This window comes from Cynocephalus volans, chromosome 6, assembly GCF_027409185.1.
Source record: "Cynocephalus volans isolate mCynVol1 chromosome 6, mCynVol1.pri, whole genome shotgun sequence".
Classification (NCBI taxonomy): Eukaryota; Metazoa; Chordata; class Mammalia; order Dermoptera; family Cynocephalidae; genus Cynocephalus; species Cynocephalus volans.
In genome coordinates this window covers 61,766,115-61,782,852 of record NC_084465.1, presented here as the reverse complement: position 1 = coordinate 61,782,852, position 16,738 = coordinate 61,766,115, and the positions used below count along the sequence as shown (strand labels likewise).

The following is a 16,738-nucleotide window of genomic DNA, read 5'->3' as shown; positions in this document are numbered from 1 at the left end:
TTCTGTTACACAAATTATATCTCAATAAAGCTGATATAAAAATATATGCAAGTAAAATATGAATTATTTTGTTCTGAGATTATACTAGGTCAGCTGAAGTCATGAAAACTGTTAAAGAGTTCATTTCTGCAGGACAGCTACGTGATCTTTATCTTTATCTTTAGATGTGTGGCCTCCTCCCCACCATAAGTCTTTACTTTCTCGTCTAATCTTAAACCTACTTTCAGATCCTTCAATCATACTAAATCTTACTTGAAACTATTTATACTGAAGTGATTAGTCTCTATTGGTATTTTTCCTGATTTAAATCAGCATGTGTAGATCTTTTAGAGGCATGGAAATTTCATGGAGTACCGTATGGGTAACAACCACCTCCTCAGAAACAAAAAATATATATAAAACAATATAAATATTTTATATTAACTCATATCATTAGTATCTTAATAACAAATTAACTTATACAATTAATAAATATTTAGATTATATAGTTTGCTATATATTTATATTTTATAAACAAAATACAATAAACTTATATAACCAATTCATATTAAATAATATAAATATTTTATATTAACTCGTTAGTCCATAAAAGGGAGCTAAAAATTAGAAAAAAATTTAAACAAAATTATTAGAAAAGAAAGTATGTGGGGTTTAGTTTCAGGAAAAAAAGAGAGGACGTTGTCTTTAGTTCGAGACCACAATTTGAAAATAAAATCAATACCCCAAGAATAAATACCAAAGGAAATCCTTGGCTGAATATGTCATGTGAATTCAGATCCATCAGAAATACTCCATGTCAACCTCTCAGAAGACATACATCATTGTCTTAAAGAAAATGCAGCTCCAGGCAGCAAATGACAAAGTCTGGTGAATAAAGTCACACACAAAGGTTAAATAGCTTGGATTTATTTTTGTTGGGAGAGACGGGGCTATACACTGACATGAATGATTTTGTCACAGTGATTAAAGTGGCTGCAAGACAGCAAGGCGGCTTTATATGGTAGGATGTCAGTATGCCAATCCTTGTCCAAGTTCCTGCCAGTGTCTCTGGCATTCTCTCTCCCATTATCATGAAGGCCCTGCCTTTCCTAATACACTCTGCCTCAGACGTGAAGCAAGCAGAACAACTATTTTAGTTCAGACACTCCCTCTGAGGGGATCCTCACAGAACCTGGCCACACTACACAGGGTGGCTTTGTTGGGCCAGCAGGAACATATGTGGGGTGAGGAGGAAGAAAGAGTTCAGATATCAGGCCCATGCTCCTCTCATCCCACTGCAACAAAAGATCTGAATAATCCAGGGAAAAGAAATATTGTTAAATATCTCCAAAGTATATAAAGTCCCTAATGTAAACGCTCACAGAACTTTTTTTTTGCATCTTTGAGACAGAAAATTGAAACAGAAACAGACCATAAATATTTACTGAGCACCAACAGTGGGTCAGGCACAGTGCTGAGCAGTGGACAAACAATGATGGTGAATACGATTGACACAGTCTGAGCCCAACATTACAGTCTATCTCATGCGGATGCTTTCCACTACCACCCAAGTTACCAGTGTCCTAATCCCCCACCGCAACACACACATAAGCATGCGCTATTTTATGCCAAGCCTATGAGGCAAGTTTCACTTTTAGAAAACCTGTAAAAGTGCCTCACCATTCTTTCATACTGAATACGAATCCTGTAGCAATGTAGCAATGAATCACTATGCTGTAGCAATGGATCACTGTCAAAGACACAGAAGTGACATGCTCAGCTAGCATGGAGGGTGGACTGAGCACATCACTCAAAGCTTAAATCCAGGGGATTCTGAGTAATGAGAAATAGGAAATGATTTTAGGAAGGAGATTGTTCCATCAGTAAAGAGCAGAAAGGACACTTTAATTCACATCCAAAGAAGAGGATGAATGAGGGGTATGAAGGGGAATGAATGAAACAAACAGAAAAAAGAAAAACCACACAAAATACAGGTGATCATTTTAAACCTAAGTAGTAAAATGAAAGCTTACTGAACTATAACACATTTTCTAAATCTCAAAATAAGTTAAGTCCAGCAATGTGGAACAGGGATAGTTCCCAACACTGAATGTAAATAACCTTTCAGAGACTTGTTTTTACTTTAGTTGCTAAGAGAAAAACAGACACTTGACCGAAATAGAGTGGGGTAAAAATACAAAATAAACCAAGGGTCATAGGGAATGAGAACAGAGAAAGGCTATGTTCATAGGAGAATGACAAATGGAAAGAGGCTACAGGGGAGTGACAGAGGCTGTTCTGAGAGATGAGGAAAGAAGAATGAAGAGAAAAGAAAGAAATAATTGACCAGGGGAAACCTAATATGGAAATGGGGGTACAGGAGCTTAAGAATGGAACAGAGCCCTCTAGAAGTCATGGCATCATCCACAATTTCGTTCAGTCAGCATTTGCTTGTTGAGCACTTGTTATGTACAAGGCTCTGTCTGTGCCCAGTGCTGGGAAGAAATAAAAATGAAGATGAAGGTCCATGCCTTCATTCCATGTTTTCCTGTGCAATTAAGTTAAAATAAATTTTATCCCATCACACTACAACAATTGCAAACTTCATGATTTCATAATTAGAATATTAAGAAATGTCCCAAACAACTCATTAATCAATGACCTCAAGTAGATTTCATATTAAATTAGTTATGAATTAGTAGTACTTTTCCTTCATTAACTATGAGAACATTGTCTATACAAGATCATTAAGAACTAAAAGAACATCATGCTAAACTTACCTCAGAAATTAAATTAAATGAGAATTCTTAGAATCTCAGCACGAAGACTTTCCCCCTTTTTTTTTTTTACTCTAGAGGACCCTGAGAGTCAATGAAAGTTTCTATACACTGCGGTTTGAAATAGTTTTATCTCTAGTCACTTATCCAGCCAGAAATGCCTTCCCCTTTGGCAACAGCAGTGAACTCCTCTTGAGTTCCCCTCACCTTCCTATCAATCAATATCTAACTTAAAAGGTACTTTTATGAGGAAATAAGTTACAAAAGAAAGCAATATACTATTTCCAGCTAAACCAACTGCACAGGATCATAAAATGTGAGAGCAATTTAGCAATCCTGAATCAAAACATTCATCATCTTCAATGATGTTTAAGTTTCTATCAAAGTCAATAAAACTCTTCATAAGAAATGGTGGCTTAATTGTTCAGCATAATGGTAAATTTGTAAATGCATCTGTTAAATAAAATTTCCACCCTTCTTATTAAACACTTACTAAAGTTTTTCCAGAAGGAACATCGAAGTACTCCTAACTACTGCTAAACTGCAGATAATACCAAACACACCTTGAAAATTCATAGTCTAGAGAAAATGAAGACTGACACCAAAATTATCCATCTCAAAAAGAGATGGATAAAAATTTTCCAAACTCCAACTTAGAGAATCTTCATTCATTCAGCACACATTTATCTAACACATACTACGTGCCATTCAAAATGAGGTGGTTGCTCATTCTGTACAAACTGTGATTTTTTTCTTTTCTTTTTTTTTTCCTTTCTTTTTTTTGTCTCCTTTCATCCACCTGAGACGTGTGGTTTTTTAGAGCATCAAAACCTCCTGCATAAGTTAGGAAATCAACCTTTATCTGGGTTTCATCTCCTGACTCAGGAGAGGCAGAGTGTGTAGAGTCTGATCTCTAAAATGGAGAAAAGAGCAGATCCCTTAAAGCCCTCTCCCACTAGCCTGCAGACCTTTAGAAAGACCAACCAAGAATAAGAAGAAAGAGGAGGAGAAAGAGAAGGAGAAAAAGGAGGAAGGAGTAAGAAGGAGGTGAAAGAGGAGATGTTCTTCCCTCTGAACCAAACACTTAAAGTTCATGGGGGAAGGGGGGCAGGTGGTGAAAACAATCCCAGGGACCATCAGAGCAAGACCAGAAAATCACAAGGTTCCCTTTAAAAACACAAGACCTACCTCAAGAGTGAAGCCAACCACTAAAACCTAGATGGCTAAGATTAAAAACTCAGAAAGTGTCTCAGACTCTTCCAAGTAGCTCTCTCTAGTAGAGCCAGGAGGATACTGGACTAACCCAGCACAGTGGACCTTGATAACTTATCTTTGATTTCCCTGAACCTCATCTTCCACCACCCTTTTACCCAGAATCTGTTCCTGCTCATATCTGATGATCCTAGATCACTCTTCAGCCAACTGTCTGCCTTGTTCGTTCTCCAGCCTACCCTAGATTAATACCTCCAAGCATTAATGCAGGTTATTATGCATAACCTTGACTGCCACTTATGCCTGCTGAGGATCCACAGCTGGGCTCCTGGACAGAATCCTGACGGGATATTCCAAAGGCATTAAAAATCCACTAGGGAATTCAAGGAAATCTGCAGAAGCAGGTTCTGTCAAGTGGCAGCTCCTCCAGCAGCATCTTGCTGTTTAATCCAAAGAGAAACCACTGAGATAAAAGCTTGAGCTATGACCAGGAGCAGTAAGTTGTTTGTACCAACCTGACCCCAGCATCCTAACCTCACTAGCAGAGGAAATGAAGGCAACTTCTCTCAAACAAGCCTACTTAAAAGGTAAATTTAAAAAAGAAAAAAAATTAGAATAGAAGTTGACCAACTAGAGGTAAGGACAGAAGAAAAGAGGCAGTGCCAAGTACAATAAACAGTCTAACAAAATTGTCAACCAGGAGTTCTACTGCCTCGGGTATAAAATTTTAAAACCACTTGGAAAATGTGAGCTCTCGAAGTCTATCTCCAGGAACACATCATTGATTTCTCATCTTCAAAGAGTTATCTAATGGTCTTTAGCTGGGACAAAAAGCACACGAAAAGGGCAACTATTGCTAAGTGCTAAAATCCCCTGGTACAAAATTAATTTTTAAAAAGGAGAAGAAAAATGTTGATTTACCCTTGCTGATGCATATGATTTTGAAAACCTCTTCAACACAAACAACAGATTAAAGGGTGCGGGAGAATTATTATGCTCTTTATTTCTTCTCTTTCCAGTTAGAACTGCAGATATTTCTGGATCATGGGTACAGCATTTTAAATTTTATTTTCAAAATCCAGTTACACAAAATTGTCCTGGGGAAAACAACACAGATTTCCATCTTAAAAGGAATTCAAATGACAAAAGTCAGAAGCAAAGGACAGCTAGAAGTCTAAAGCTATTTTTTTATATGAGGTGTTTATATTTTTAAAAATACACTATATTGAACTCTATTTTAATTACGTGTAAAATAACTGCAAGTTAGCCAGGGAGGAAACCTTGGCAGGGCCAAGAGTTTCTTAAAGAAGTAATGTTAGGTATGTTCCAACACAGAGATGAATGGGAAACTGCATGTTAAATAAGTAGCAAAGATTACAAAAGTATTATTTCATGTTGATTTCTAATATTTTCCTTAAGTATCATTTTCCCACTTCTCCCACTTATTAGCTGTAAGACCTTTGCTTCTGTAAGCCTCAGTTTCCTCATTTATAAAATGGGTACAATAATAGTACCTACACCTAATAATGGGAGAGGATGTGTGTAAATCACTCAACAGAGTTCCTGGTACATGATAAATGTTCAATAAATACTAATTCTTATTTTTTCAACTCTTTTCTCCAATGTTTGCTTTCTAGTGCTTTTATTACCAAAATAAACCTGTCCAACAAGATGTTCACAGAACTATCACTTTTGGTTATTATTGATTTTGTATCTCTTTTACCATTTAGGATTCTTAAGCTACTACCTCTATGAAGACACAAAAGATATTTTGTGTCTTTTCTTTTGGAGAAGTATATATGAATAAGAATTCCTGTTTAGCATTTAATGTTTCTGTTAATGAAATTTTGACACAAAAGAGCATACATAATTTTGGTGTTGACTACTGAATACTAGAATTTGATTTACAATGAAAGAGAATAATAATCAGTGTACACATCTACAAACAACCAGAACAAACATCCTTCAAGAGGTGTTTTTCATCTTTTAAATGTAAAATATATTTATATATTCCACTTTCATTTTCAAGTAGTAAAAATGAAGCATCCCTGCTGGGTTCTGCAAGCTTCTTCACTATAGTATAACTTTTAAAAAAGTCTTCTTCAAGCACTATAAGAAATATATAGTTCCAATGGGATAAATATAAGAAATCTTTGACCTCGGTGCCACCGAATGACATCTAAAGAGTTGTTGGAGGCCCCCTAACGTAGCCTAGTGGTTAAGCACACAGGCAGTGTAGTAGGGCTGAAAGGCCTGTGCTCAAATCCCTTCTCAGCTTACCTATCAGCTTTGTGAAATCCGTGATTTTTGCAAGGATTCAATGAGTTCATGTACAACAAGTATTCAGAAGAGTACTTGGCACATAAAAAGTAACCAGGTAAGTTATCATTTATTAAATATTTTGGTATATAATATATAGTCACACTATTTTAAGTATTCTTCTCTTTTCCCAATATCCTTTTCCTTCCTCCCTGCAAGGCCTCTTCCTTTTCTTTTGCTCTCCACCTCCGCATAAGCACCTTCATTCTCTGTGGGCTTATCCGTGGTACTCAATGATTAATGTGGACCTCTATTAGCCCTACTTGGCTGTTGAATACTACTGACCCTACAGATTCCTGCTCTCAGTGTTCCATGAGTGAAAAGCAGGCCTCTCTCCACAAACTTCTAGAAGAGACTTTAATTGTTAAAAAATGAGAGCAGAACACTTGGCATTCTTCGCAATATGAGAAAGCAAATAAAACTACAAACAACTTTTATCAAACCATAAGCTCTCAGAGCCGTTCACAGTTTGTTTCGCATGTGTAGATATGAAGAAGTGATGAAAGACTGGTTCCTTTCGCACACAGTAAAATCATTAGGTGTAATTTCAAAGATATCCTCCAAAATAAATAAAAATTGGGATCTCATAGAATACAAACAAGACTTAAGGGAAACTGCTACACTTCCAAATTTTCCTTTCTTTCAATTATTTAATTGGAAGGCAAGAAAATTGTTAGGAGAATAAAAACACACTGTGAAATGTCTCCTTCCTATTTATAACAGTAGAACAAAGTTTTGATTGGTGGAAAAACTTTATCAATATTGAACTACTTAGTCTAACAAATGCAAATTTAGAAAAAAGATGTTTGTGCTATCCTTGCAAAAATACTTACAAAGCTATAATTCTTAGGAGCCCTTTTCCATCGGGGAAGCAGTACTGCAGACAATTTATCATCAAGCTGACTCAGTGTTCCCAAATGAAACAGCACAATTTCAAGTACAGCTCATCCATGCTTAGCCATATGTATAAATACATTCATAAAAATGGAGCACACCTACTGCCTGCCATCTTGCTACCGTTTTGCTTCTTTCTCATTCATTGCTGGTTATCAAAACTATGGTAAATTGCAGATCTATGTCCTAGGCACCTGACTACTTGATAAGCTATAACACTTTCTAAGGAAAGGGATAGAGAAAAAAGTAGCGCATTTATTCAATGACAACAAAGACTTCTGACAAAAAGAAATTCCGCTGTTTGTAGAGAAATATAATCAAGTGAAAAACAGATTACTGAAAATTTATGGGGTGACTACACAACAAAAGAAACCATCAAATACCCTATCATTGATGCTATAGTAAACTCATGATGCTTGACTGGCAAAAAAAGAAAAATCATTAAGGTGCATATTCTAAAAAAAAAAAAAAAAAAAAAAATTACATTATTATCAGTATCAAACCATCAGTAAGACTCAGTAGGTAATATCTTGCCCATATAGATGGCCAGTTACAAAACTAAGTTTTATCCTTTTACCTGCAAACATATTGTTTGAGCATGCTTTGCTTTCTTATCTGCATGATGCTTCTCTCCTCTCTTAAAAGCAGTGGTTCTTTTCTTAACTGCATGTACTACTCTTTTTCACTGAAGACTCTGGAGTTTTATGAAGAAAAGCAGTCATGGCGCCAACCAGACCTCTTTTGGGTCTACTGCTCTTCTCCTAAAAACCTCAAGAGTCAAATGGTTTCATCTCTGATTGGTGGCTAAGCTCTTGAGCTCAGTAACTCACTTAAGAAACAAAAACTAACCTAAAATCTACCTGTTTAAATAGATGGTCTCAAATTTTCTGGCATCCACTTGGTTACCTTAAACAGGCTTCTAAATTCTCTTCTAGTCTCATCTATGTATTTCTTCACAAAATCCTATGGTAGAATTCTATGCTATTTTCTTAAAAGAAGAGAGTCTTCTCTGCATCTTCTTGACAAGGCTTGCATACTTTGCTTTACAACGTAAATTTGTTATCTTGCTTTCTTTAAGGCAAGGTGAAGCCTCACCAATAAGTCTTTAAGAAAATAACACAATCTAAACCTGACTGTCCTTTTCACTAGTGAGCTTTTTTTTCACATCTTGAACAAAACCTATAAGATCCTTGTTTGTTCTTGTTGTTTATGTCTGCATACATGCGTGTGTAAGCTGTATGTTATGTCTATATGTTCATGTCTGTGTAATTGTGTTATGTGCAAGGTACCAAATTGGCTTATAATTAATGTGCACTCATTAAATAAATAAGTATACTTTTCAAGTTCACATGCCTTAAATCTTCTAAAGTTTTGATAAACATATTTTCAAAATTTGATTCAAACCTTTTACCTAATTTTGTCTCTAGGTCAATATGTCTCCTTGTTATCTCAGCTCTGCCTCCTGGCCATGCTGGGAGAAACAATATCTTTTATGTATATACCACCCTCTGTCTTAAGCTCCACATGGCTCCAAATGCCACGTGGAAACCTGGGACCTGAAATGGCTAGTGAAAAGAAACCTATGCCAAATATTGCATAGGCCCTAGTTAGCATTAACTGATAAGGGTATAGATCTAGCACACCAAGTTTTTGGCTGGGAAACCATAAATATGTATTTGGTAAATATAGCTAAAACCCAAACTGGGCTTTGTATAATTTGCTCTGACAAATGGACGCCTATTTACTAACCTGTATGTGTAAAAATGTTCTCATCAGCACACATTGCTGACTGGGTTTACAAATCAAACAGGATTACTAAAGGTCTTTTCACTTAACTGCTCTTGATGCAGAGTTGTAAAAGGTTTTTTCTGTCCTTTAAATAACTGGTTATAAAAACTTATTTGATAATTTCTTGCGCTCTCTGCCTTTGAAACCCTCTGACACTTTTGTTTTACTTTTTGTAATAATTTGTGATTTTATTCAGCTAAGTGTTTGAAGCCATTTGTTACTTAACAAAGCTTTCCAAAACTGTAAGCCCAACCTTTTTAATTTAAAATAACTTTGAGGAATTCCAAGGGCCCTGGAGTTTCTCAAAGGATATAGGAAAGATGTATCAAAACTAACTGGCTTATTTGATAAATTAGACTATAGGGGAAAGCATTGTCGGTACTGAAGATGTTATGGATATGTGTTCCAAAATCTTGTTAGGTTCTTAAATATCTGTGTCTTGATATAAATGCTACTGGTCATAATCTTGGTTTAATTATAATTTTAAAATGTTACGTCTTCAAATGTTTCATGAAAAAACTCTGATAGGTACAGTTTCCGACAAACTTTGAGTTCATAGCTTTAAACTAAAGTTCCAAGATTTTAATGAAGAAACTGATGGGTTCGTGAAATTGTTCACAAAGGTCAAGACAATGAAAGTTAATTAGTGAACTAATTTTTTAAAAATGGGTTTTTTTTTTTTTTTAACCATTTCCTTATTTTAAAACATTGCTGGTTCTCCTAATGTTTTCCAGATGTAAGAAAACTCTCTCTCTCTCTCTTAAACTATCTATAACTAACAACAGTTTGGTAAAATGTCATTCAAAACAGAGATAAAAGCATTTGTTTTCTCCCTATTTGATCCCCCCAAAATTTAATAACTTTAAGCATCCCTTATGATTATTATGGCAATATGGCTATTTTTATAAGTTCAATGAAAATTAACTCTCTCTCTCTTTATAACAGGATATAATTTTAAACTTTGGATATAAGATAGCATGTCTCACTTCTAAGTTGCTGATCCCTCTTTCACGTTGCTGTAATTTGGCATAACTGCTGCTTCATCCTGCTGTTCATCTTTCCCCCCAACATGGGACAGACAGATCACCACCTGGGAAACACCATTCCCAGTACCATGGGACTTATTCAAAGAAAACTATGACCTTTTCAGTCAAGATATTGATCATCAATGCTTTTATGAGAAATGCCTTGATCATAAAGTGGAAAATAACGTCTTCTCTACAAAAGCAGTTCTCTAAATTTTCCTGGCCTTAAAGAGGGTGTTTGTAACTTGGATGAGACATCCTATTCTTAAACAAAATACTTGTAATTGATCAAAAATTTTACAAAAGACTAGACACTCTGAAAGCAGTAATGTCCTGGACAGTTTAACATTAACAAACTCTCTGGACTCAGAATCAACTATTATACAGAGCAGAATCCCTTTCTGGGGTTTCAACAATTGTTAATTATACCCAATTCACAGCACCTGGAATGATGCCACTGCAGCCACCCTGAGAGACAATTACATCATCAGTCCTCACCTGAAGTAAATTAAAAGGACTTGCCATGCTAAACGATACCAACTTTGCTTTAAATGCTTTTGTCTTAACTGTGCCAACCTGATCTATGGCTTTTGCTTTTTCTTTTAAATAAATAAAATGGAGGGAGATGTAGAGGATTCATAAAGCAAATGTACTTCACAGGGCCTGGTTTTCCAAAGCCTTGCAGTTTCAAATATTGACCTTGCAAAGGACAGGAAATTTTCCTCAGGCTATAAAGTCTCTGGTGTAAGATAAAGAATTCTAACACAGCAAGGTTGCTGGCTCAAAGAGAGACAAGGTACCGATTGATATGTAAAAACACTGGGAAATTGCTGTAAGAAGAAATTTTTGCTAAGATCAAGCTTTTGTTAATGGATCACTTAATTGCCTTATTGGAATGTCATCTGGCTTGTTTCACTGAAAGTTACCAGCCTATATTGTTACACTATAACCCCACCTATGTCTCTTGCTGTAACTTCCTGGGCTGGAGAATAAATACAGGAAGGGAACCCCAATTGGGGGTTAATTTCCCAAATGGAAAGAATGCCTCTTGCTTGAGGGTTCTGGGGGAGATATTAACCACTTCAGAGCTTCTCACTGCTCATAAGAGATGGGCTTTGAGAAATCCTTTGCAGCTCTGTCACCCAGGGGAAGAGGGGTGACAAATCTGTGGCAGGCAAAGCAACAACATACAATTCTTTCAGCACAAATAATTTCAGGACAGAAGAAAGAAAAACTCTGAATATTTTGAATATTCTAGTCCTGAGTGCTACTTTCCAGGACTAAAATTACTTCATACTAGGTAGACAGCCTTGAGGATAGCAAGGTTACCCACAATCAAATATGATTACTTTATCATTTCTAGAACTTTGTGGCATAATAAGCTTTCAGTATGAGCCAATCATCCCACTTAGGATAAAAAGAAAGTAGACATTCAAGTAACTGACCATGCAGTAAAAAAATATTTTATAATATGGACTTATATCAGCAGAATTACTATAATTGCCAGCATTTAAACAGAACTAAAATGAAAATTTCTTCCAAAATGTAAGTTTTCTGTTCACATTTAAGGATGGAAACTGAAACGAGGATATATTAAGAGTAAAATTAAGGTGTTTTATACCATCATAGTTCTTATGAGCTTTCTGAAACATTAATACATTGTTGATTTCTTTACTCTTGGTCAATGGTTCATTCTTACCAGGTGAGAAGCAATTCCTAAATTAGGTTAGGTGACCTGTAAGGTCTCATCTACCTCTAGGACTACCTGATTCCAATTACTTCTGAGAATGTGTTAAACTCAGGTAATTAGGGCACCATTTTGCATTCAAGTGATGTCATAAAATTTCTAAATAATACTCAGGCAGCCTGAAGGAGTTAATGTTATTTAACAAAGACTCATATAGTGCTTTCTATATGCCCAGCATTTTTCTAAGTGCTTTATAAATATTAACTCATTTATATAGCATTATCAGTATATTTAGTAACTAAGTACTTATAAAAGTTAATGATTATGGGAACTGGCATTTACCAGCGAATTAAGGTGAACCACCACATTCACTTACTCTTTGAAATTAAAATCATCCATTTCTAACAATTAGGATTACCCCACAATAACATGAAGCTGGTCAGGTAACTCTCTTTACTGAAATCCTTCACTTGCCTTCAGGAAAAAGTCCATATTCCTCAGCAAGTCATGAAGGTGTTACAGCATCTACTCCCTGCTTTCCTGTTTTGTCTCATCTGTCCCTTAAATCTTATTTGCAGTTAACAAAAACATGTTCTGATTGTCATGTGCCTATGTACATATGCCTCTTTGGTTGGATATGCCCATCCCTCCCTTTAATGTGGCCATTCCTAACTCACCCTCAACACATAGCTCAGATAGCTCTTCCCCCAGATAGGCCACCCTGACTGCTCACCTGGGTCAAGTACTAGGACTTCTCTGCCTCCACAGCTCTGTGATCATCTCTAGAAAATCATAAGGAAAGGCTAAGTACAATTGCTTATTTACTCTTACTCGTTCACCTTCCCACTTGTTTTTGTACACCTTAAAGACTAGAACTGTGTCTTTTATCTCTAAATCTCCAGGACCTTCATAAAAATTGGTACACAGTAGGAGCTTAAGTAAATAAATGCCTTTTTTAAAAAATCAACAAATGAATATAAGCTTTGTGAGCTCAAAGAAAATTACCCTGATTTTATTTCTGAAGTAGAAAGGAAGTTGCTAGAAATATCTATGGGTACTTAAGAGGACATAAGTGACATCTATTTGATTACCAAGGAAATAACAAGGGCTATATAAAATCAATTTATGTTTTCACGTCCAATAACAGCTCTCAAGGAAATAAGAAATACCAAAAGTGCAAAAAAACCTCCTTAGTTTCCTAATAAAGTAGGAAAGGTTGGCCTATGGCAACTGGTGTTTACAATTCTAACTGCCAGATTCAGTCCTAGTTGTCAATGACTCTAATTGTAGTTTAAAGAGCATGTTAAACTACAGAGGCTCCCAGATGATGCAGACACCGAGATGGACGGTATGTACCTTACTGTGTGCCAGGCACTGAGATAATTTCTTGTAACAACTACTTTGATGACAAGCCAGTATCATTACTTCCCCTTCTGATTTGAATTAATAATCTTTTCATGCTGTTTAACCTAAATCCTACCAATTCAATCACACCTCACCAAAAGCCAGAGTCATTCTTCTCAATTGGGAGGTAAGACTGTAAGAACTACAAGCTGCATGGGCCCAAGGTACCTCTCCAAGTGGAGAGGCCTATGAACAAAAAATATGCAGAAGTGGTGCTGCATAAATGGGGAGAAAAGAAGGAGGACTGGCCTGTTTTCAAAAACTAAAGTGGTGGTCTTTCACCAACACAGAGAAGAGCAGAAGGCACCTGAAGACAAATTACCAGCATAAGGCAGAGACAGTTTCCAGGTTCAATCTGTGGTTTTCTTTTTCTGTTATCTCTATTTCCTTCCGTCTCCCTTATTCTCCCGGAAAATGATTTGTTTTAAAGCACTGGCTATATCAGCAAAATCCAGACTGTAGGAAACTCTATAGGCTGAAAGACCTATGTCTTCAAGGAATAAATTGCACAGAAGAAAACAAAGAAATGGAGGGGGAAAACCATACATGAAAAGAGACTTAAAAAAACAAACAAACAAAACTAATTGCAGTCTATGGACAGTATTTGGTTCCTGGTTCAAACAAACTTAAATATCTCCATACACACATACATACATACACACACACACACACACACACACACACACACACACACACACACACACACACACACACACACACACACACACACACACACACAATACATATATGGTATTTATGAGAATACTAAAAAAACTGGATATTTGATAGGATTAAAGAATTATTCTTAATTTTTTAAAATATAATATCATAGTTACATTTTTTAAAAAATACTTACTCTTTAGAGGTACATTACCGAAATTTTCAATGAATGAAATTATATGATTTGTTTTATAATAATACAAGAAGGGGAAGAAAATAGGTAAGATACAGATAAAACAAGATTGGCTCTGAGTTGCTAATTGTTGAAGCTGAGGGTTCATTATATTATTCTGTCTACTTTTGGGTGTGTTTGAAATTTTTTTATAATCAAAGGTTGCAAATGTGTGAGAATATTCCTCCACAGAAATAATCCTAATTAATTGAAGAAGACAGAAAAAGTGTGTCCCCTGCTTCTTGAGTTTTACCTGGAAACAAGTCAAAATGGAAGGGGAAAACAAGCATTTACCAAACATTAGTTCAAATAACAGAATCCTTTATTAAGGACTTGGCATATTAGACTTTCTACTACAATATCTAATTTCGGTGGATACTACTGTAGCCCTTTAAATTAATTTCCTACTTATATTAAAATTTTAGTAGACCAAGTATTTGGTTATGGATTTAAATAATATTTTTCTATGTCTACATATTTTACACACAGACATGTTAGTATAACTATCACTTCACCAAGACATATCTTTTTTTTTTTTTTTTTTTTTTTGGTGGTTGGCTAGTGTAGGTATGGAACCCTGGACATTGGTGTTATCAGCACCACACTCTAACCAACTGAGCTAACCAGCCATGCCAAGATATATCTTGATGCTTTTGTGGGGTGCAGGAAAAAAAAAAAAAATATATATATATATATATATATCTTAAAGTATTGACGAATACATTTTACACATGTAAAAATGTTCAGCTTGCCTTTGCTTCAGTGAAGTTTACAAAAATTTTCAACTACACGAACAAGTCCTATCCTAATACGTACTTACAGATGGGTAAATTGCCTGCCTTATCGTACATAAATATAAAAAAAAAAAAAATTACATAGCCCCAAAACTATTTACTGAAATTAGCCAGTAAGTTCAAAACAATCTGCAGGCCTCACTGTGGATGTGGGATAATGAGCTAAATACAGGTGCCATGATAAACTAAGTTTTTAAAATACGACTTACATAAACTCAATAAGCAACAGCCCTAATTACACCAATAGGACTGCTACCATGTAGGAAAGGCGGAGGAGGACACCTTTTCTGGAAGGTAGAGGTGAGTGGGCACAACTCAGGTGTCCATAAATATGAGTGAACCTTGAAGTTTAGCTTACTTTTTCAGTTTGAGTTTCTTAGGAACATCTAGCCTTCTTTTTTTTCCCCCCCAATTTTTCTACAGTAACAATCTTGGGTTAAATCACTTATAAAGTGTCCTCTTCGAGAATTAAAACAACAACGATGATGATGCAAACACTGCCCCAATGCTGTCTCCTTTCTCCCCTATGCACGGCTTTTTCTTGACGGAGGTGAGAGGGTCTCTGCCCCTTCGCTCGGGTTACCGCACTGCTGGAGACAACCTGCACAAACTCCCCTTCAGCAAATCCCTCTGTCTGCGGTTCTTTCGGTTCCTTTTTGTCCCCTTTCCCCTTCTTTTTTGCACAGGGAGGACCATGCCTGACTCGCGTTAGGATTGCGCTTATTTGACCGGAGACACCGCGTCTCCAGGGCAACCGAGAGTAAACGTGGGGTCGCGGGTGGGCCGGGCCCGCCTCTCACCTGCCGGCCGTCGGGGTCGCCCCGCACCCGCGTGTCAAGCGCTTCGTGTTGAGTTTCGTCTTCACCGCCCGAGCGGTAGACGAGGCGCAGAGGCACGATGCTCTGGCGCTCCAGGAAGCGGTTTTCGTTCCTCTTCTCCAGCTCCGTCAATGAGGCGTCTCCTCCAAGCAGGAAGGGGGGGCAGGAGGGAGTGAAGAGAAAAGGCGAAAATAATGCCTCTGACCTACACTCCTCCACCCTGCGGTCCGACCTCTCCCCTTGGTAGATCCCGCCGCCCCCTCCCTGGAAAGGACGCAGAGACACCAGCCGGAGAGCCTTGGACCGGCTCATCTGAGAGCATCCAGGACCGGGCCCAGGAGCAGGGCACCCCTTTCCCATCCTCCTCGTCGCTCTTCTTCAATAGGAGAAAAACAGGCATTGGACCGAAAGCTTCTAATGCATCCGCGCGCCCCCACACATAAATTTCGGCTCCACTTCTCACCACCCTTCTAAATAAAAAAATCTCCCCGCGCACTCGGAAAATGGGGATGCTCCTTGTTCAATGCGCCTGGGGTTCCAAAGATTCCCGGAAAATGGTACGTCCCGAAGCCACTGAGGGCGGCGAACTTACCTGCCCGGCTGCAGCGCGCCGGAGGGCAGGTCCCCAGGGCGCAGAGCAGCAAGAAGGGCACGGACGCAGCCGCCGCCGCCTGCATGGTGCCGCGGTCCGCCCGTCTCGCCCGAGGCGCTCAGCTCCTCATGCCGCGGCAGCCGGGTCTGGCTCCCTGACTCCGAGCCCCCCCGGCTGGCCTCGGCCGCCCCCTCCCAGCGCCGGCCGGTGCTGCGGCGGCCGTGGTGCTGCAGCCTCCACCGCGACGCTGCCTCAGTGCTGCATTGTGCTCCGCGGGCGCTTCCGCTGGCGGGGGGAGCGAGCGAGTGCTGCATTGGGCGGTTGGCTGTAGCTAAGTGCCTTCTAGCGCCTCCCACCTCATCTCCTGGCAAAGGCTCCAGCTGGCGACGAGCGCTCGGCAGGGAGCGAGCGCCCGGTGCTCTCGCCCCCCGCGCGCGGGCCGGCAGGGGCGCGCGCAGGAGAGTCAGCTGGGAAATGTAGTTCCCCATGCGCGTCCCGTTGGTCTGCACGACCGCAGGGACTGCCGCGACCTCGTGACCGCGAGCTCCTCTGAATCC

At 38.3% G+C, this 16,738-nt stretch overlaps 1 protein-coding gene across 15 annotated transcripts in view; it reads right to left on the bottom strand.

Moving 5' to 3' along the window:
* The window catches only part of ADAM22 (ADAM metallopeptidase domain 22), a 234,363-nt gene extending 218,097 nt beyond the window's left edge, over positions 1-16,266 (bottom strand). For 10 of the 15 annotated variants that reach the window (XM_063098592.1, XM_063098595.1, XM_063098594.1 and 7 more), the window contains exons 1-2: positions 16,182-16,266; positions 15,572-15,732 (exon numbers count right to left, since the gene is read on the bottom strand). In XM_063098592.1, coding sequence (XP_062954662.1) covers positions 15,572-15,732; positions 16,182-16,266 — 246 coding nt within the window. The remainder of the gene's footprint in view (positions 1-15,571; positions 15,733-16,181) is intronic. The other 5 variants (XM_063098593.1, XM_063098602.1, XM_063098601.1 and 2 more) reach the window with 1 other exon arrangement.
* Between the last annotated feature and the right edge of the window lie 472 nt (positions 16,267-16,738).